This window comes from Camelina sativa, chromosome 3 (genome assembly GCF_000633955.1).
Source record: "Camelina sativa cultivar DH55 chromosome 3, Cs, whole genome shotgun sequence".
In the NCBI taxonomy this organism is placed as follows: Eukaryota; Viridiplantae; Streptophyta; class Magnoliopsida; order Brassicales; family Brassicaceae; genus Camelina; species Camelina sativa.
In genome coordinates, this window is record NC_025687.1 from 2,614,411 (window position 1) to 2,636,228 (window position 21,818).

Below are 21,818 nucleotides of genomic sequence, written 5' to 3' on the forward strand. Positions count from 1 at the left end.
GATTTAAGAGCGGTTCGGTTGTATTTGGCTCGAGAATTTGGCATTACAGTGAATGTGCAAGCCTGTGATAGAACTGGCCTTGCATAGTTGCATTTCGGTTCATGTATCTTCATTAAAGTTCTCTTTGGGCTTTCTCTTTTTAATTCAAAACTCAGAAATTATTTAAGAAGAGTTAAATAAGTCAAATACTCGTATATAATGTTGGATATATCTATATATTTGTTATCATGTTTGGTACGTGTAACAGCATTGTGTGCCTATATATAAGTTATATAACCCCGTTCCCCTTACCTGTTTATAATAACGCATCTGATTAAATTAAAAACCCATGGGGGTTCAGGAGTCATTATTTTGCCAATTTTTCGTAATTACGAAACAATATGCACAAACAATTTAAAGATTATCTTTTTATATATTTGCTTGAACGCTACCTATATCTGAGCCAGGAACCGAATTTAAGAAACAGAGCAACAATGTCTTTAAAAACAAAACCCTAGAATTATAAAGATACATAATAAACAGAGGACAAGAAGAAACAGGTCAACATCGTCTTTAAAATCAAAACCCTAGAATTATCCATAATAAACAGAGAACAAGAAGAAACATGGCAGAGTGAAAAAAAACAATGATAGAAACCCTAATTCAATAACGTTATTGTTGCCTTCTTGCAGAAGAAACCCAATCACCGTTAACCCATTCGAGATGCCTTCTGAGACGGTAAAGTGGGTACTTGAGCTCCTCGCCGGTCGTCGCAAAGTAAATGGAGTACAAGTCGCTTCTCCCACCGATGACCTCTCCGACCCACCACCCGTCTTTGTCGAAAGCATCGACCTTTTCGTGGCGGTGGAACACTACAGGAAGAGATTTGGGAGGCATCGGACGGAGTTCGTCGGCTGAGATGACTTCGATTAACCGTTTAGATTCGTCCTCCTCCGACACAAGATTCTTGTACTTAACTTTGTAGTAGGATCCGGATCCTTCGGGAGTCTTCGACAATACCGTGGCACTGAAGTAAGACCCCAAGAAACCGTCTTCCTTGCTGCAGACTTCAACTTGATCTCCTTTCACGAACTCCATTGTTAAGGATTGCAGTATGATCCAAACTTTTTTTTTTCTTCTAATTTTCTTGATTTCAGTATACGAAGAGAAGGATTGGTGTATTTTATAGGAGATTTGTTTCCTTTTGTTTTTGCGTTTTTACTTTTTAAAATCTTTCCTTTTTTTGTCCGGATTGTTGTTATCTCCTTATCTTTTTTATTTTTCCTTTTCCTTTATTGAATGGGATATAGATCATATCATATAAGTGTACATTCATATGATTAACCAATGAGGACATGGAGCTTAATAAATTCAACTTTTAACTACTACCGAGTGGGGAATAGTATATGTAACTACGATAAAAACCTAGTTTGTTTTTCACCGTGAATCTAATCATTAATTATCATTGCATTGGTCACACTATCTACCTCAGACGCAATTATATCTGGTTATCATGGATCTCATCACAGCGACTGGTTTGAATTTGCGTTTGGAATTTTTCTTGTCACAGACAAACAGATTGTTCTGTCTATACTTAAAGGTTGAGAATAGCGAATGTTTAAAATTTAATGCCACCAGCATTTTCCAGTGATATGATGACCCACATACATTATTATGTTTTCATATCAGACACCATTAAGTTGGTGTTATTTTACCACCCTCTAATTCTATATATTGTCTGCAAATTTGTGCGATTTTCTGGTAGCTGTCGATATGATGGTAGGCAATTTTCATTGATTTATCTTACCAACTTTTTATTAACACTATAGACTCTACGTAATAAACATTTGACCAGAAAAGAATAAAAATAAAATTAGTTAACTTATGGTATACCATCTTAAAATAAAACAAGGAAAACCATCTTATAACATCATGAGTGTTGATATGTGTTGATCTTGGATATATATGGTCGGCGAGTCGATCGAGGTCGGTCGTTAATAACATGTTAACAAGAGTTTCAATATGTGTTACCAAAAAAAAAAAAAAGGAGTTTCAATATGGGCCGCAATTTCAACTTAAGTTTCTTACTCTAACTCTCACATGCCATTCTGTTTAGTGGTTAAGATTATCAGAGTTTGTTTGATTATATCTACAATTATTTATCCTAATCTCTACTATATTCGACAACTCTATATTACGTCACCAAATTGTTTTTCTTCTCACATGTTAAGAAGAATCCTGTTATAAATAAGAGTGTTAATCTATGTAATTAAAGACATCCTAAAACAAGGCGCAAAAAGAAAACAATGACAGGTACCTGCATAGTATATAAATTAATATATAATGTCAACTGTCATGCACTTTATTGAACTATTTCACATATAGTATATAATTGAAATGATTGATAAATTAATGTATGACCAAATAAAAATCTGTACGTACAACGTTGTTAGACGGACCACAAAGACGATAATCTCGGAGAAAGGGAAATAAGACTCACGTGACGTGACTAATATACAATACTATATAGTTTAATAAGAAAACAAATTAAAAAAATATATATATATAAGCCATAAAAACATTTATTTATAATGGAATACAACCATAATCCCAAAGCTGACAAAAATGAAAACAGCTACCTATATCGCCTAGTCTTTTGATTTATTTAGAGCTTAGTCTACTTTTATATAAATAGCAGCTAGCTCATTTAATTTAATTTCTCAGGTGAATATTTCAAATCTTAAAGGAAACATCAACCAACTAGAGTCATCTTTTGTTTCTGGAATTGCGACATCAGTGGCTAATTTCGAGAGCTTCAAATAGTCGAATTAGGTACCAACTCTCTCCCATCGTGAACAAACTTAACCACCTTCACTATGTCCACAAGATCGTCAGATCTCCGTTTTTTTAAAGACGAATCTTATATATTCAAATATTGATATATAGATTCTTGTATGGTCTTTTATATATTACCAAACATTACCAGATGAGTGTCTTTTAGTATTCCACTACCTCGAACCCAAATATAGCATGCCGAGTTTACGAGCCATGTCACGTGATACCTGATCACACCTCCAAAGCCCCCTGTCATAATATATATATATATATATATATATATATATTGATTTTGATTTTCATACAAATTCATTGAGAAGACTAAGAATTTAACTTTGTCCGAAAAAAAAAAAAAAAGATATACCCCGCCGCATGTAAAGTGAGGTAAACCACCATATAGATAGAGGACGTTCCAAAACATTAAGATGTGGAGAGCAATAGTCCTCGTAGAAACCTATAAAACCATTGCTTCTTCAAGTCCATCACTTCGTAAAAAACGCCCTAGTATGCTTTACTCACCACTCTGATTTGGCTGGAGCAATCGTCTCTAGTAGGGTCACACATATCGGACCGTTGATGAATTATATTGGTTTGAGTTATATAAATTGTAGTATGAACGGAAGTTTTGTGTAGATATGAGCTACTATTGTTGCGTCAAGGTCAACATTGTTAAATGCATATGAGTGACCACTCTCTCCTTGAATGCTCTATCTGCCTCTTCCATTTCTATCTTCTATAAACCGGCAACAGCACATGTTTCGCCCATAACTTAAACAAGTTTTCCTTACAGCCAAACCTCTTGTGACTTCTTACCATTAACAAAAGGGAGATATATATATATATATATATGTATGTATATATATATATATATATATATGTATTATGCATACCATAAGTGGTATGTATGTCTCAAGATGAGGATTTAACTACGAAAGCCCCAACGGCCAACGCCATTTCGATTTTGCCAAGTTTCGTTAGAAATATTTATAAATAGATAATATCTCACAGTTTGACAAAAAAAAAATAATAATAATAATAATATCTCACATTGGTATAAGCTAGAAATGACTTTAGTATTCGAAGTAAGAGAACCGCCTATCTAGCTAACTAGGTAAATTAAAGATTATAGTATTACTGTCTGAAAATTAATGCATCAGTCAGTTATACCAATGTGAGATATTAAATAATAAAAAAATTATTAATCTTACAGAGCTAATTTTGGTAAGATATGCAAAAGTAAAAATTACGAGTTGACGTAAAATAAATAAATGACGAGTCTCTCTGCTTTTTATGTCAAATATTAAGAATCTTGAGTTAAAAGAGATATTTACCAAAAGAAAACAATGACAGGTGATAAATGTCACTGACGATCTCTGAGAACCCTATTGAATGTGGGAGATAGATAATAGAGAGTACTACTGGGGGTTGTTTGATCAAATTTAAAACAAAATAACAACTGATTCGTACAATTGTCAAAAAACAAAAAACAAAAAACAACAACAACTGATTCGTACGACTTTAGCCTGGACCCCGAATTAAGACGATTGGGACTCTCACAGAGTACTCACGTGACCACGGGCGAGACAACATCATCATTCATCATGCGCATTTTATAAAAGATTTATCTTATGATCCATATGAATAATTAATATCTCCTTTTTTCTAATTCATATTTATTTCGATTGATTTTCTTCAAAATTCTTGCTCTTTAGATTGAGTACATTAACAAGATGTGACTATATCTTGAGACTAATTAATAAGATTCGGCTATTCATTCAAAGAGAGACAAAATATCAAACTCTTTTGCTTCGATATAATAATGATCACACATTACAAGGCTAATTACAACCATATTTATATTTATATATTTATAGATATAAATCTCTCTTTAATATTAATTATACTCTCTTATAGTTGAACGTAAATTATTTTGTTTATATAACAAGTGCATAATTATATTTTTTAGATGATATTTTCAGATATCAACGAATCAGAGCCAATTTCTGTTTCTGGAATTCCGAGGGCAATTTGACATCAGTGGCTAATCCGAGAAACTCAAGTAGTCTAATGAGATACCAAGTGATATCTATTTGCCACCACTCTAATCCTTGTCTCGCCGATGACTCAAACGCGTGGTGATTGTTGTGCCAACTCTCTCCCAATGTAAATATGCTAAGCCACCTTCAATCCATTCACAAGATCGATCGTTAAATCTATGTTCTTTATATATAAATATATATAGAAAATATGGGGCCATAATATATATTATATTACCAAACGTTACGAGATGTATCTTTAGTCTTCCACGACCTCGAACCCCAAATATGGCATGCCGAGTTTACGAGCCATGTCACGTGGTACCCAATCACACCTCCAACGCCCTGTAGAAATACATATATATCAGCGGTTTTTATTTGGATACCTTACAAAATAATTAATTTTGTGTAATAAAAAGAAATAGACATACCCCGCCGCATGTAAGGTAAGGTAGACCACCATAGAGATAGAGGACGGTCCAAAACATTAAGTCGTGGAAACCAATTGTCATTCGTAGAAACCAATAGAACCATTGCTGCTTCAAGTCCATCACGTTGTTACGTCCTCCACACTGTTACAATATTATTTTGCATTAATATTACAATAACATCATAAAAGAAGAATTATACACGTTATGTTTATACCTTATATTTGATATAATGAGTGTCACATATCCACCACACATGACTGAACCAAAATCCTTCGATTGGGCTATGTGGGTCGCGATCTGAATCTGTAAACTGGTGATGGAACCTATGTATGCTCACCCAATCCAATGGATCACCCTAAGAATAATAAATATTTTCTAATCATACTTCAAAACTAAAAGAAAAAATGTTTGATATACAAATATGTAATACTTAGTTATCAATTAAATAACCTGAAGAGCAAAAACAGCAAAATAAGCTGAAGGATACTCAAGCCATTTCGGGAGCTTAAAGCTCCGATGAGCCAAGTTCCTATGGTATGAGAATGTGATGCTGAGTGCAGTCAAGGCGTAGAGAACCAAACCGAACCGTAAAGCTTCCCATTTGTAGTTGAACGGTGCCAAGAGACACAAAAAGTGCACAATCATAACGGTTGACGCTCTTATTATATCGGCCCACGACCAATATCTATAAATGTAAGGCCTTTTTCTCTTACTCACCGTGCCTCTTTGGCTAGAGCCATTACCTCTAACGGGATCACACATTGCACCGTCGAGAGGAGTTTCTTTTGTTTGAGTTCGAATTGTGCATTTTAACATTGAACAACGTAGGAGTATATATGGGCTATTGTAAGCTTACGTAAAGGTCCACGCACGTCCTAGTTAAATGCGATTAACTACTTTTCTTGAATGCTCTATCTACTTCTCCCATTTCCATCTTTAATACTCTGGCACCAGCACATGTTTTCACTCCCCAACGTTCAACTTAGTTTTATTTACAGCCTTTTTTTTAATACAACGAATTAACGAAAGAAAGCAATACTACGTCTGACACCAAAAAAAGAAGAAGTATATTACGACGGTATTATTATTGGTATATATGTATCCATTGGCCAAAGATAAAACTTTACTCCACGCTAACCAAGATAAAATCTTAGGCCGACGTTTCTTACAGATATTTAATACGAATTGCGTTGCTAGTCCAAGAAATTAATATTTACATGTACAGAGTCACAGATGAAGACATGCTAGCTATGTTATCAGTTTCATGCAGTGCTTTTAGGCTAGCTTTTCTGCGTTATCTTTATATAGATTCGTGACCTTCTCTACTCTATCATCCACATGAGCTATATCGAAATCAAAAGGCAAAACTTTTTTTTATCGAAACCTAATTGATTTTTCGAAAAAGTAAAGAAAAAGAGTAATGCTTTTGAATGTTGTCTGTTGTGGTTGTATCTTACAATGTGCACTTTAATGTTTCTATTTATAGTAATATTAGAGATATGGTAGAGAATAATATGTAGAAAACCACCACTAGTATCTCAAAATATAAAATTTGATTATATATGTTAAATTAAAGAAGCAAATATATATAACAGATACAACAAATTATGTGTTAAGTAAACAAATCGATAAATTACATCTAATTATGAGAATTGTATAAGATTGTTTTATAAGTGACAATAGAAGTTTCAAATACAATATTAGAGTTCTCGATCATCGCTCGTTTTATTAGCTGGTTAAATAAAAAATATCGAGTTCCATTTAAGAAAAAAAAGAAAAGAAGAAGCAGTCGGTAGTTTTGTTTCTTGGCATTCCAAAGGACAAAACTAGTTTTAATAGAATTAAATTTATACATTTGTTTTAAAAAAAAAAATGTGGCGAAGATATGATTTGAATTGTGACCTCAGGTTATGAGAACTGTGGGCTCCCAACTGTTCCACCCGGAAATGAGACAATAAAACTTGGACAAATTAAAACTCTAGTTGAAAAAGAAAGAAAGAATTGAATGCACCCATGGTTCACATTTCTATGAATAATAAAACTACACATTTAAGAAGAATGGTCTTGCTCGGACTTAGTTTTTCAATTTGTATTTTAGAACCTAGTTTTTTTCATTCCGAAGATTCCAAGTTATATCACATCACTTAAGGGATAACTCAATTGAGTGTTCTTAGAGTAAAAATATTATTAACATAATATAAGATCATTAGTTTAGATCTTTTGTTTAAAGAGTTAGTTATTGGAAAACATGTTTAAGATCATAATATTTAATAATATAATAATCTAAAATATATTATAATTTTAAAAATTTAAAAAATAACATTTAAATTGCAAACTTAAAATTTCAAACTCGCCATTTAAATATTTCTATATATATATATATATATATATATATAAACCGTATAAGAATCCATATACAAGTGAGACCTACATTGATACAAGTTGTATCACACAACAAGTCATTTTTACAGAGATTCCAATGTAACCAGGGGAATTAAATGTGACTGTGAGAGACAACTTCTTTTTTAATATGTCTTCTCTGTTTTCTTTTGTTTTTGTTTTTTTTTTTGTTGGCAGAGTAAATAGTAAACTCATATACTAGAGTGATCGATTCTTTACCTGATGGAATAAAGTCATGTATAGTGCCGTCGGGATATTGGTGGCAAGTAAAAAGAAGTCTGGAAGTCTTAGTTTAGACTTTAGGGGTCCACTTGATGGAAATGGTTCTTTCGAGGAACATATTCATGATGAAAAAGATGAACCAGATGCTTCCATTTGAGCTACCCACATAATATCAAAAGTTACGTGTAGCACATTATATTCATTCTTCATCAAGTATACGACATGTAACATGGACAACTTTATTCTTGATGAAAAGATGTTCATGTTTCCTTGTCAAGTTTTCAGTAACGGAAGTACATCGCTATTACCTGAATTCCTTAAGACCCATGAGCTGTACACCAGACGGTCCAACACACAGTACACAAGTGAAACCACCGAGGAAGACCAAAGACCTAACCAGCATGAGCAAGTAACCGCAATGAAATTTTGAAAAGAAAAAAACATTCAAATTAACTTTCAAGAGTACAGCTGCAGAGTTAAAATTACCCAATCGGGACCACTTCCGCAATAATGATTTTGACCTTATTAGGTGTCAAAAATAGCTCGAGCATCTTAACATACAATCATATGGCTGCAATTGTGGGTCTTATGTCACATGTTAGCTGATATACATGTCCAAACTCCACCCCCGAATCACAGGATAACTTTTTGTAGGATCCTTGATACAAGGCCAGTAGCCCAGTAGTATATCCCCTTGATGGTATCAACTAACAACAGTTCCAGAGAGTATGAAAAAAATCAAACAGAAGATTATAAACAAGTTTGCCATTTGACACCAGAGCTACCAAAAAGTGATGGAAGCAATGTGGAACAAAATGCAACTACAAATAAAGAAAGATCAGGTTTCAATAACAAATAAGAGGAAAAAATATTCAATTAATAGGCGGATCTGGGATCTTTATAACGATTACATCAATCCATCATTAGTAACCAGGCCCGGCCCGTGGCAGAAGCCCAGCAAGCAAGTGCTTTAGGAAGGGTAATCTATATAAACTTTAGGGGCATTAGTTTAGAATATCATGCAGTGTGGTGGTTAGGTTATTTGTTATTGGTTCTTGGTTCGAATCCCCCTGTCTCTTTTTCCCAACAACAATTTTTTCTCCCCAAAAAATATAAACGAATTTTCCAAAATTCTTATGTTATATTAATAAAATTAAATAATTATTTATTAAACAATGAAACAACAAAAAAAAAGCTTAATTGACGATTTGTATTCTGTCCGTGGCTGATTACTATCAAAACTTTATTTAAAAAAAATCAGCTTCTTCTCCACTTTAATCTCTTAAGATTCTAACATTAGTTTTTTCCTATGTTAATTTGGTATGCAAAATTTTTTTTTGGGACATTAAATTATAGTCAACTATCCTTGGGCTCGCACTGGCTTCACTTCAATTTTTAGGTGATGTTTGTTCGTAATAACCTTGAATAATTAATCTTGTAATTTTTTCACTGGTCACAAATTCATAGCCATATTATACAAAAAGATTAAGCAATTGACTTACTAAGCTGCATAAAAAGGATGCGGACCAAATTTTGCAACAGTTGCTCCATACAAAGCATCTGAGAGTTTATACGAATACCAATAGCTGAAAACACATATTGCAAAAACACAACTCAAAAGAACATGTCCCAAGTTTCACAGAACGTTCATTGTTCTTCTGTGCAAAACCTGAAATCTCATTCCTCAACCTTGTTGTTCTTGCATCCATCCAATGTGGTGATGACTCCTGTTGGTAGTATCTTCTCCCATAAGTGAGCTTTGTCTTCTAGTGAAAAAGGGAACAGTCTAAGTTTAAAACTGTCTTCACTGACACCATTGATCTTGGTTAGGCCACAGAACCTATCAAATTCATCAAGGTGGTCTAAAGGATCTTCTATAGGCAGACCATGGAATTTGTTTGACTAGATTATAGTAATCACCCCACTTTTTATTTCAAAGTTGTTGTTTGCATGGAATTTGTTTGACTAGATTATAGTAATCAGCCTACTTTTTATTTCAAAGTTATTGTTTGCTACTCCAGGTGGGACTATTCCAGCTCTTTGAAGAGAGAGAACACATTGTGACATTAATGGTAGTGTTTTTTTGATCAACTGATATTATATTAGAAGATTAGAGTATGTTACACAACATTACAGCCATACACTCACAAATTTGGACCTAGATATGAAACACCGCTGTAAGTTAAACTGCAAACCCAGCACCCAGATTTGTGGGCCCTATACCAAAAAACCGCTCCTAACCCAAAAACAAACTAAAAACTCAAAATCAATCACGGGATATCACTCTCTCTTCCGAAAACACTTGATGTAACCACGATGGATGACTTGCTGCCATATAGGACTGAAGCCTGCAATCGTTTGTAACACTCTAAGCAATAAAGAGAGCCCCTCTGTTTGAGCATGAGTTTTCCAAAATGCATTCCCAATCTTTGAAAGGTGTCAAAGATCGTCTTATCTCAGTAGACTGAAACCTAAAGGATGGCCAAGCTGCGGGCCTGGATATAGCATTCACCAAACTAAAGTTTTGCGGAGCAAAAATCACATTATCTACTCGGTCACATTAATAGTAGTTATTTAATTCTTTTTTATTTTTGTGGTTATTGATGCATATTCTCTAAAAAACATAAATTTTTAAAATATTATAAAGTTTAGGTTTAACTTTTTGGTAGAATAGTAAAATTGTTGATTTGACAATTCAATCACACGGTAAAATTTCAGTTAATAATCTATGGTTAGTTGAAACGAGATATATACTAGATGTTTACAAATCTAAACGAATATGTTAGCGTGGTCAGTTAAAGTATTTTGATCTAAAAAAATCTTTGAACTTTGTTCTTTTGATAACATTAAGGCTTTGAATGATTGTACAGTATGTTGTAGATTGGACTATGCATATGCATACCAATATATTGGTATGCAATATATTAGACTATAGTATGGAGCAAACTAGTATGAAGCTTTTAATGGTATGGAGCTTTTGAGGAGTGAAATGAAAAATGCAGACCAACAGTAAATTTATAATGATATGAAGTTGTATACTGAAATGTATACTAATATGGAGATTTTTAGTATGTATTATTGCATATTAGTATATAATGATGAATGGTAAATTAAGTGCAGACTAGTCCAATTTAATACCGTCTCGAGCATACTATGCAACTATTAATATCGAGAGGAAAAATAAAGGGGGGGAAGGAAAACGAATATAATAATATCGAAAGTAAAAATAAAGGGGGGGGGGGGGGGGAAGGAAAACGCAATTCTAATTAATATTCTTAATAATTTTTAAACCCTTTTATTTTCGGACTCGAAACCCTAATTTCGCAATTGCGCCGTCTCTCTCGCACCGGAGAATGAGTAGTACTACTACGATGGCTGCTCTTCCGGCGCGTCACCTGTCGAAGGTTCACTCGAATAACGTTAACAGCGCCGTGAAATCTCTGTTAAAATGGTGGGACTCCAAATCCAAGTCCCAGAAGAAGAACTCAGAACAGCTCGAGAACGAGAACGAGAACGACGGTTTCGTCTACCTAATCGTGACAGTGAAGAGAATCCCACAGCTGGATCGGACTAACCCTTTCATGATCCCTCTTCCTCATCCTCTCATCGATCTCGCCGCCGAAGATTCGCCGGAGCTCTGTTTGATCATCGACGACAAACACAAGAACAAAATCACAAAGGAAGCGGCTTTGAAGAAGATCGAAGCGGAGAAGATCCCTATCACCACTGTGATCAAAGTCTCGAAACTGAAGTCGGATTTAGTCAAGTTAGAGAAGGAGAAGCGTTGCTGCGAGCTTTATTTCGCGGAGAGGAGGCTGATGCCGGTTTTGCCGAAGCTGCTGGTGAAAGAGTTTGCTAAGAAGAAGAAGAACCCTATCGCGGTTAACCTCAGGCATGGGAACTGGAAAGAGCAGGTTGAGAAAGCTTGTGAATCGGCTCTGTTCTTCGTTGGTACAGGTACGTGTAGCGTTGTTAAGGTGGCGAGATTGTCAATGGGAAGGAAGGAGATTGCAGAGAATGTGATGGTGAGTATAAATGGGATTGGTGATTCAGTTCCTGGTAAATGGAAGAATGTTAGGTTTTTGCATATTAAGTTGCTTGAGAGCATGGCATTGCCTGTTTATGAACAAGTTGGACAACCTTAGCTTAAACACTGATGAATCGATCTGGTTATACAATATAGTCACAGGTTTTGGTTTTGTTCTGTGGAACTTTTTCTCTTATGGTGATATGCCTACTAGACTAGACAAACTGTCTAGAATGATTATAGTGTTTTTGAATGCAAAAATTTTGATTTACATGAGTGAGTCTTTTGGTATACTTGAGATGTGCAGAAGGATAAAGCAGAACGATGCTGTTTGAATATGACAGGATGGTTTTTTGGTTATGTTTTTGAAAGAATCTAGTTTTCCTAGTTTATGAAATTACTTTGTCTTGGCAAAGGTATATTCTATTGAGCTTTCTTCGTTTCACGAATGTGCTTGCATAATAATCTCAAGATTTGGGTTCTTCTTCAAGTTTCAATTCTTGGTGTTTATCCCAAATCTCTGGATACATGTGAGTTGAATGTTGATTGAAGCTGATGCATGGGATGGGCACAGTTATGAATAGTAACTTCAAAAAACTCTTTTGTGTATGTGATAGATAGTATAACGAAAAAAGAATCCATCAGATCATCGTTAATAGTTTCGGTATCGTGAATTTGTTATGGTAGACTGTACTGTATACAACAAGAAAACACTTGTGATAAATGATGAAAGCAAAAGGAACCAAAAAAACTAAAAATTAAATGGTTGCAAAAATGTCTTTTAGGGTAAGCTTTATATCTAAAAATGGGAAATATGATTGGAGTAATAAATTTGATACCCATATGGAGTCATTAGAATAATCTAATGGAGTTCTATAACTTTTAAGTATAAATTTAGTTATCATTATTAAATAAGAAAGTAGATATATGATTGGAGCGTTACATTCACGCGCACACTACTAGTCTTCCGTGGGTCCTCCTTTGTCTTTGAACGAGTGTTAAGAAAAATAGACTTTACTCAATTAGTTCAGCAGTGGTTGAGAAAAAAAAAAAAAGCACATGGCTTCAGTACCATTGGGGCCTCAGCCTCATGCTCTTCTTGCTCCTCCCCCGCCGCAGCTTCTTCACGACGGTGACGCTTCCAAACGCCGTTCTGAAACGGATTCAGATAAGGTTTATGCCTCCCCCCCTCTCGTCTCTCTCTCTCTCTCTCTGTTTTGACGTCTGTGTTTGGTAAAGAGTGCATTTGAATTTAGAGTTTGGTGGCTGTTCTAGATCTACTCCGATCTAGCTCCTTTTTTTTTTTTTTTCTATTATTCTTTGTTCCATGTCTAAGTTCAGTAGAATCGATTTGTATTCTCGTGCTCATGTTTTTTGTTCGGTCCTCGTTTCTGATCTGAGCTCACCGGAGAGTTATTTTTTTTACTCCGACAAGAGCGTTTTTTATATCGGAGACTGCGACTTTTACTTTATATGTTTTGCATGCACCACTAGTTACAGCTAGATTGATTTTTCCGAGCTACAACTTCAATCTTACTCTCTACCGGAGATCTAAGCAACAGTACCCTTTTATTGAATCTTGTGCAAAAATTTAGAGCTGTATTAGTTGATTTCGATTTGGCTAACCTACAAAAATTCAGTCTCTGGATCGCAGGACAAACTATGCATACAAACCTAGCTTTGTTTTTCTTTCTTGTACGTATACTTCGTTTATTTATTTCAACAATATGTTCATTCTTCAAAGTACAATTTGCTTGTTTGTTTGGATATCTCAAATTATTTATGGACTCTTCATTCCACAAAGTACAATTTACTTGTACATCTCTGAATTCACTCTTGGCAGGTTTTCGAGTATTCCTATAGTTATGTTTTTTCTCTTGCCCCATTGCTTCTCTGTCTCCCTCCCTCCTATCTGTGACCGACATTTATTCTCCTTTTTTTTTTACTTTGGCTTCTCCTTCACTCTGCCATAACTTATTCTCCATTTTACTTGTATGATTTTTCTCTGGCAGAACTTACCTCGGTATATATGATTAATATTGAAGTTTATTTTGATCATTTATGTAATAATAGCATTCTTATACTGTCAATATTTATCCCGAGGCTTGTTAGAAGCAGTAAATGCTTACCATCTCTCTCGTCCACGTTTGTAGTTTAACGACAATAGTTTAACGCCTGTTACTAATATGTGAGGTGGTTTGCAGGAAATGACTGCTGCTGTTATTGAAGGAAATGATGCTGTTACCGGTCATATCATTTCCACTACCATTGGCGGCAAAAACGGTGAACCGAAGCAGGTTAACTTCTAATTTTTGCTTATGATCTCTCTCTCTAACTACTTTTTGCCTAGTCGAAGTAATTATGATCTCTTATCTCAACTTCATTTTGTCCCCTACAGACCATTAGTTACATGGCTGAGCGGGTTGTTGGAACAGGTTCATTCGGAATTGTTTTCCAGGTATATTGTGCTCCTCTATGCTAGCATTTACAGGTCATAAATCTTATTTTCACTCTCTGATCAAGCCTAAAAATTACTATTGTAGGCGAAATGCTTGGAAACCGGAGAATCCGTAGCCATTAAAAAGGTCTTGCAAGATCGACGATACAAAAACCGTGAGTTGCAACTAATGCGACTAATGGATCACCCAAATGTCATTTCCTTGAAACACTGTTTCTTCTCCACAACGAGTAGAGATGAGCTCTTCCTCAACCTCGTTATGGAGTATGTACCTGAGACTTTGTACCGGGTTTTGAGGCACTACACTAGTTCAAATCAGAGGATGCCAATTTTCTATGTCAAACTTTACACATATCAAGTATGCACTATTTTTTTGCAGTTTGTCTCACAAATAACCTCTAATATATTAGACTTTGTAACTGATAAAAAATATCTAATGCAGATCTTCAGAGGTTTGGCTTACATCCATACTGTTCCTGGTGTTTGCCACAGAGATGTGAAACCACAAAATCTTTTGGTACGTTATATAGCATGGCATGTGTTTTGTGACCTTGACTAGTTTTGGATCTAACTTTCTGGTGCATACTGTAGGTTGATCCCTTAACCCACCAGGTTAAGCTGTGTGATTTTGGAAGTGCAAAAGTATTGGTAAGGCTGTTATCCTTTCTTTAACTGAGTTTCTTGTGTTGTCTACTTGCTTATGTTATGTATCTACACATGTAGTTCATGAGTTACCATTGAGTGTGAACTATACCAATTATATTGCTTTCCCCATTACTCAGAAGTTATTTACGTAAGTATAGGCGGTGGCAGAAAAATTCTCGCCTCGTGAAAGCACTCATTTCATGCATTTCTGTTTTGACAATACATTTTAGGTCAAAGGTGAAGCAAACATATCATATATATGCTCCCGTTATTATCGAGCTCCGGAACTCATCTTTGGAGCCACAGAGTATACAGCATCCATAGATATATGGTCTGCTGGTTGTGTTCTGGCAGAGCTTCTTCTTGGCCAGGTTAGTGTGGATTTCTTTGCGTTAATCTCTCCAAATAGTGCCTGCCTGATGTTTTATTATCTCAAACTCTCTCTCTTTCTCTCTACAGCCATTATTTCCTGGAGAAAATTCAGTTGATCAGCTTGTGGAGATCATAAAGGTGAAGTCTCCTTTACTTATATACCTGGATAGTTTTTCTCTTCTAGGTTTATAAGCTACCTAGAATCTGGTATATTTGTTACCATAAGTTCTTGCCGCCTTGTTTTAGGTTCTTGGTACTCCAACTCGTGAAGAAATTCGATGTATGAACCCAAACTACACAGACTTTAGATTCCCACAAATCAAAGCTCACCCTTGGCACAAGGTAAGTCATCTCACCTTTTCTCTGGTCCAACAATTACTTAACCTACACAATAGTCATAAAAGCATGTCATTTATAACATCAACCATATATTGTACCTTTGACCTCCACAGGTGTTTCATAAGCGGATGCCTCCAGAAGCCATTGACCTGGCATCTCGGCTTCTTCAATATTCACCAAGTCTACGCTGCACTGCGGTAAGTAGTCTCTTGTGATAACTTGTTTTTGATTTTGAGTGATGGAGTGGAAATATAGAAGCTCGTTTAAATTCTCTTTCAAATGTTGGATGGAGCTGAGACTTATTCTGACATTTGTTTTTCTTTGTCTCTTTAGCTTGAAGCATGTGCTCATCCGTTTTTCAATGAACTTCGAGAGCCAAATGCCCGTCTTCCAAATGGCCGTCCATTACCTCCATTGTTCAATCTTAAACAAGAGGTAAAAAAATCAACTAAGCTCCAAAAAAATGCTGCTTTTGTTTCCTGGAACTTCACCATAACCCAATTGGTTCTTTGTATGTGGAAACAGTTAGGTGGAGCTTCAATGGAGCTGATCAACAGGCTAATACCTGAGCATGTGAGACGACAGATGAGCACAGGATTACAAAACACTGTACATGTCTGAAGAAAAAGAGAAGAAATCAGATTTACTACTTCTGTTTGATAGTTGACAGGTTCAACAATATATTAACCAGGATTATTATCAGCTTCTATACCCTCTTTAGTTAAGTCAGATTCAGCTTTTTTGAGAACTCAGAAGCTGATAATTGCGTCTATTTCTTTTATTCCTTAGTCTATAGAGTTGAGAGAGACACTGTTCCTCGTTGTATTTTTGTATATGTTTTTGTCCGTAAAACAATTCTGACAGATTCGTGGAGAAACAAAAAAACGAGGTGAACATATTGAACAAATGCCATGTTCGAAAGTTAAGCTACAAGAACGTCTTTGCCTGATGTTTTGTGACATTTGTCATTGAAATGTTACTTGGGGGAAGATCTGCATCTGTTTAGTTTATTACAATTTTACAAGTGGTGGGAGTGTCAAAGACAAATACCAACCATGTACCTTAAAATTAAAAATCTCTTGCAGGCTAAATTTACCATAGCATAAAACATGATCTTAAAGTAGTTGATTCTTATTTCGTTTCTGATTGCCATAGCCAAAGAGATAATCATCTGATGTCTCACCCTAACCAAATCTACAATCCTCCACTCTAGTTAGAGCAGCAACCCATTCTCTTAAGAACCGATCCGTCTTCTTTAACGTTTATAGTCTCTCCTTTTCCTGGTAAATCGGCCGACGATCCTTCTCCTCTGTTCGATCCATCCACGCTTCTTTTGCTCACTATCTTGTGGATCTGAGTGAGCACTTCTGTGAATGCGTTTTGAACATTGGTTGCGTCTAGAGCTGATGTCTCCATGAAATACAGAGATTCTCTCTCAGCAAAGGCTTTAGCCTCTTCAGTTTTGACTGCCACTAAGTGGCGCAAATCGCACTTGTTCCCAATGAGCATAACCACTATGTTTGGGTCTGTGTGTCCTCTTAGTTCCCTTAACCATCTTGCTGCATTCTCAAAAGTCGCGTGCCTTGTCACATCATAAATAAGCAAAGCACCTACAGCTCCTCTGTAGTAAGCGCTTGTGATTGCTCGGTATCTATCAAAAAGTATAAACAAACCCATGTATAATCTTAGACATGATTTAAGGAGATACAATAACAACCACAGTAATAAGTTCAGTTACACATAACTAGCCGGGGTAAGATTATATTTCGATAAACATACTACTCACAGAACAATCGTTTTGGAGGCACTTCAACGTATCTACCAAATGGAAACTTTTTGTAACGTAACAAACACATAGTTAAGGAAAGAGCTCCACTGAAAAATTCAAAATCCATCTATGTCTAGTGCAACTGTGAAAGCTAAGACTAAGACAGAGGAGATTTAAAGAATGATATGATGTTTTCACCAAGTGTATTGGGTTTAAAAGTCAATCAAACAAAAGCTCGGAAACCTACTTTTGTGTGAAACAGACGGAACAGCACAAAACAAATACAGTAACAACAGAGGTTTAGAGATAAACAGTATGTAGTAAGTCACACATCTCAAAAAGCAAACATTTTTTCTACGGGGATGGACCTAGACAGGAGAGATCAAGGAATCAGTAAATGAACAACCACACTTTTAACTTCTGAGATAAATAAAAAAACCAACTCTTCATCTTTACAGCACCAAATCACTCCAGATTCATGAAACTCAGATACATAAATCAAACACAATGATTCTATTGTAAATACAGCGAATCGAACTGAGAAACCNAAAAAAAAAAAAAAAAAAAAAAAAAAAAAAAAAAAAAAAAAAAAAAAACGTAAAAAAAGGATGAATATGAAAAAGCTTATCCAAAGGATTGGAATCAATCAAGTAAGCAGGAAAGAAGAAGGGAGGAGACGAAATCGGACCTCTCTTGACCAGCAGTATCCCAAATCTGAGCTTTGACGACTTTGCCTTCGACTTTGAGTGTCTTGGTAGCGAACTCGACACCGATGGTAGACTTGGATTCGAGATTGAACTCGTTCTTGGTAAACCTAGAGAGCAGATTTGATTTGCCGACACCTGAGTCGCCGATCAACACGAGCTTGAAGAGGTAATCGTACTCTTCATCGGCTTTGTAACTTGACATGATTCCAAATTCGAATTCGCGATTAGAGAAAAATTGAATTTTACTCTCGTAGTGTTTCTTGTTATTTTGATGATGTTGATTCAGATGTTGATGATGATGATGATCATGAAACAGAGCTTTTTGTCGGGTTGGCGTAAGATCGTTTATTGCTTCTTTTTTTAAAATATTTAAACCGAAAATTTAAATTAAAAAGTTTAAAATATCCGCTTAATTAATTAGTTGCAAAATTAAGGAGATCTTCTGGATACAATAATGTAGGTGTTTTAACAACTTCCACTTATATCAAAATATCAATTTTAAAATTCAGGTTTTTTAATTAATTAAATACTATTCCCTCGTTTTTTTGTTGTTATTTTAGAGTAAAAATTTTGTTTTCCAATATTTGTCAACTTAGATTTCCAATGCATTCTCTTTTGTGCAAAGATTTTCAATGCATATATTTACTAAAAATATCAATTTTATTCCAATTATTTTAATACTTGTAACCAATAAAAAAATAGAAAATATATTAAAGAAGAGGTATAATAGAGCATTGATCTATTTTCTTAATTTGTGTGCAAAGCTCTAGAACGACAAGTAAAAAAAACCGGAGAGAGTAGTATTAATTTAACCAAAACATGATCTCTATTGGATTAAAAAAATAATAAAAAAATAAACATAATACTTTTTGAAAATTTTGTCTTTAGGATAAAGATACAATTAGTTTTTTTTTTTTTTTTTTTATCTTTCTTAAGTTTCAGTCAGCTTTCAAAGACATTTTTTTTTTGGTTGAATGAATGTAGCTAATTGGAGAGTTTATAAGATTAGGATATTGATTTTCATAAATCTAAATTTAATTGAAATAATGTATTATTTAATTAAGAACTTTTGAATATTCTAATTTTAAAAACCTTAGATGTAACCTTATATATTCAAAATTCATATTAAATTTTCAATACATGTATAATTTCATAATCTTAACTTAATTTTTTAAACAACCAGACGTTAACTACTAAAAATCTTGTTTCTCTCTCTGTAAAATTTATGGAATAATTAGGAAAATATGTTGCACTAGTTGCAAATAATACATAAATCAAACATAAGCCTCAAGCGAGAGAGAATCACGACTCACGAGAGAGTATCCTCCTATCATGATCGACTGACTATTATAAATTGACTTCGTGTGTGTTCAATTTGTGGCGTGCATCGTCGCGTTGACTTCGTGTGTAAGTTTAAGGGTATCCTGACCGACGACTCCATGGCTTTCAGATTTTTTATATCTTTACAACGTAATTGGAACATGGTAAACAAATGATGCTTTCAAATTTTCTAGATTATACTTGTTGTTATTCATAAACAACGTTTCAAGACATGAACGTTGTTGCTTCTTTAAATTGGCACATAAATGTGCACTGCACTCATTCAACGTTCAACAAGTGGTAACGTAGTGGATTTGCAGTAACTTTTAACTTTGATATCAAAAACATCTCGATCCACTAAGAAAAATCTTGTAAATCCAACAATCCAATAACATCCTCTTAGTCTTATATAGACTCATAAATTTCTAATTAAAATCTGACATTTTACTTACTTTGCAAATTTTTGTCTTTTTCTTCTCAGTACTTTTAAAATTCAAATATGTGTATGTCCAATTTTTAAATCACAACAACAATCTGACAACACAAAGAAAATCTTATCGACGTTGTAACTGCAGGCCTACAACTAATCAATCATTAAAGACAAATTATATAGACAAAAGTGCAACCAACAATTAATTGACCAACTAGTTTCATATATTTAAAATAAAATACAAACCCCCATATAAAATCTATTCCCCATATGCTTCCATATTGTTTAATTTGTATTCCACTAACTATAATACATAATGATCCAAAAAAAAAAAAAAAAGCAGAAAGAAAGAACGTAAGAAACATGATCACCCCGGCTAACCACACGCTCAAAAGTGTCCCCTGTTTCGACACGTGTCAAACGGTCCAAAATAAGGTCTTAGACACGTTTGGGGTAAGCGAGATAGAGAGCACTACTACAGTACTACTACTAGCCCAAAGCAAGCCAAAGGTGGTCCACCCCCATTCAATTCAATTCAATTCAATTTCATTCATTCACAGTTCATAAACATCGCAACACGGCATCACGCGTCCTCACGTTGTTCCTCCATATCACGTGTCTGCTTCTCCACGCGCTTACGACTTGCGCGTCACGATACTCAGCACCTCTGCCTTATCCACATTTTCTAATACGGAGACAACGCTATTCCCACTAGGCTGTCCCTTTTTTCTACATCACCGTCGAATCCCATTGGTCTTCAAGTACGTTGTTAAATGACATGTACTTGTTAGACAGCGAAGCAAACGACTCGGTGTGTGTGTCACCGTGACGGTCTTTTTTTGAAAAAATTAATCAAGAGTGTTTATTTAAGATTTATTAATTTTTAGTTAAGAAGCCCCTTGGCTTTGACCAGTTAAATCATAACTAGACCCCAACTAAAAGAAATAAAATAATAAAATAATATTCCTTTTGAGATTCATATCCAAAGACAAGAGAGAGATAGCTTCCCAAATCACACACGATGTACGACTGTTATACGTACAACTTTATGCTTAATTTCACATTCTCACCTTTTATTTATATCTGTTTCTTCTATTTTGCCCCTTATGTTTTACTAATGTCCACATTGAACACCCAAATATTTAATTTCTGTCCATTATATATATTTTTCTCATCTTTATTACTAACACTTTTGATTCCTCAATATCTTATTTTATTTTTAAACATTTCCCATATATTTGTAATAATTATTAAGATATTGTAAATCATTATTAAAAAACGACATAAATATATTACTTCTACTCAAGCATATAATATTACTTATTAACATACTATATGAAAATTTTATCCAACTTTTTTTTTTATTTGAAACAACTTAACTTAATTTGCTTATTACTATTAATTTCAAAAGAACAAATTTTAAAGGCCAGTGATCATGTTTTTATTATATATGAAAAAGGAAATGGTATCTTTGAATGGTAAGAAACTTTTGACTTTTGGAGAAATAATATATAGTGTATATCACTTAAACATAGAAAAATTACTCATTAACATATGAAAATTTTATCCAACTTTTTTTTTATACTTGGAACAACTTAACTTAATTTGTTTATTACTATTAATTTCAAAAAGTAAACATTGCTAAGGCCAAGATGTGATCATGTTTTTATTATTCATGAAAAAGGAAATAGTATATCTTTTAATGGGTAAGAAACTTTTGACTTTTGGAGAAATAATATATAGTGGTCATAGTAGCTTGGTCTATAGAATAGAGGGGGCATATATGATATTATTCCAGAATACACATATGAGGCTGGAAACAGAGTTTTTTTTTTTTTTTTTTTTTTTT

General features: G+C 34.4%; 5 protein-coding genes across 5 annotated transcripts; 2 read left to right on the forward strand and 3 right to left on the reverse strand.

Moving 5' to 3' along the window:
* On the reverse strand, positions 500 to 1,110 carry LOC104764220. Its single transcript, XM_010487714.1, has one exon. It carries the CDS (start codon positions 1,075 to 1,077, stop codon positions 652 to 654), a length of 426 nt encoding a protein of 141 aa, XP_010486016.1. The 5' UTR covers positions 1,078 to 1,110; the 3' UTR covers positions 500 to 651.
* Positions 4,606 to 6,104, reverse strand: LOC104764230 (delta-9 desaturase-like 5 protein). Its single transcript, XM_010487726.2, has 5 exons — positions 5,732 to 6,104; positions 5,496 to 5,636; positions 5,282 to 5,422; positions 5,089 to 5,195; positions 4,606 to 4,995 (listed from the first exon to the last, which is right to left on the reverse strand). Exons 1-5 carry the CDS (start codon positions 6,095 to 6,097, stop codon positions 4,797 to 4,799), a joined length of 954 nt encoding a protein of 317 aa, XP_010486028.2. The 5' UTR covers positions 6,098 to 6,104; the 3' UTR covers positions 4,606 to 4,796.
* LOC104764238 (ribosomal L1 domain-containing protein 1-like) lies at positions 11,137 to 12,290 on the forward strand. Its single transcript, XM_010487738.2, has one exon. The coding sequence runs from the start codon at positions 11,257 to 11,259 to the stop codon at positions 12,046 to 12,048; it is 792 nt and encodes a 263-aa protein (XP_010486040.1). The 5' UTR covers positions 11,137 to 11,256; the 3' UTR covers positions 12,049 to 12,290.
* Positions 12,944 to 16,670, forward strand: LOC104764247 (shaggy-related protein kinase iota). Its single transcript, XM_010487750.2, has 12 exons — positions 12,944 to 13,103; positions 14,135 to 14,227; positions 14,329 to 14,388; positions 14,474 to 14,746; positions 14,831 to 14,905; positions 14,980 to 15,036; positions 15,264 to 15,404; positions 15,493 to 15,543; positions 15,652 to 15,747; positions 15,858 to 15,941; positions 16,078 to 16,179; positions 16,270 to 16,670. The coding sequence occupies exons 1-12, from the start codon at positions 12,990 to 12,992 to the stop codon at positions 16,363 to 16,365; spliced, it is 1,242 nt and encodes a 413-aa protein (XP_010486052.1). The 5' UTR covers positions 12,944 to 12,989; the 3' UTR covers positions 16,366 to 16,670.
* Positions 16,725 to 18,575, reverse strand: LOC104764258 (ras-related protein RABA1a). Its single transcript, XM_010487760.2, has 2 exons — positions 18,201 to 18,575; positions 16,725 to 17,395 (listed from the first exon to the last, which is right to left on the reverse strand). Exons 1-2 carry the CDS (start codon positions 18,419 to 18,421, stop codon positions 16,954 to 16,956), a joined length of 663 nt encoding a protein of 220 aa, XP_010486062.1. The 5' UTR covers positions 18,422 to 18,575; the 3' UTR covers positions 16,725 to 16,953.

Excerpts from the sequence above, each read along its gene's own strand:
- LOC104764220 (XM_010487714.1), bottom strand. The coding sequence starts at position 1,077 with ATGGAGTTCGTGAAAGGAGATCAAGTTGAAGTCTGCAGCAAGGAAGAC.
- LOC104764230 (XM_010487726.2), bottom strand. The coding sequence starts at position 6,097 with ATGTTAAAATGCACAATTCGAACTCAAACAAAAGAAACTCCTCTCGAC. Across the intron at positions 5,637-5,731 it reads TTGCTGTTTTTGCTCTTCAG|GGTGATCCATTGGATTGGGT; the intron begins GTTATTTAATTG and ends TATTATTCTTAG. Across the intron at positions 4,996-5,088 it reads GATACATCTCGTAACGTTTG|GTGGCTTAGCATATTTACAT; the intron begins GTAATATAATAT and ends AATGGATTGAAG.
- LOC104764238 (XM_010487738.2), top strand. The coding sequence starts at position 11,257 with ATGAGTAGTACTACTACGATGGCTGCTCTTCCGGCGCGTCACCTGTCG.
- LOC104764247 (XM_010487750.2), top strand. The coding sequence starts at position 12,990 with ATGGCTTCAGTACCATTGGGGCCTCAGCCTCATGCTCTTCTTGCTCCT. Across the intron at positions 14,228-14,328 it reads AAAACGGTGAACCGAAGCAG|ACCATTAGTTACATGGCTGA; the intron begins GTTAACTTCTAA and ends TGTCCCCTACAG. Across the intron at positions 15,942-16,077 it reads CAAGTCTACGCTGCACTGCG|CTTGAAGCATGTGCTCATCC; the intron begins GTAAGTAGTCTC and ends TTGTCTCTTTAG.
- LOC104764258 (XM_010487760.2), bottom strand. The coding sequence starts at position 18,421 with ATGTCAAGTTACAAAGCCGATGAAGAGTACGATTACCTCTTCAAGCTC. Across the intron at positions 17,396-18,200 it reads GATACTGCTGGTCAAGAGAG|ATACCGAGCAATCACAAGCG; the intron begins GTCCGATTTCGT and ends ACTTTTTGATAG.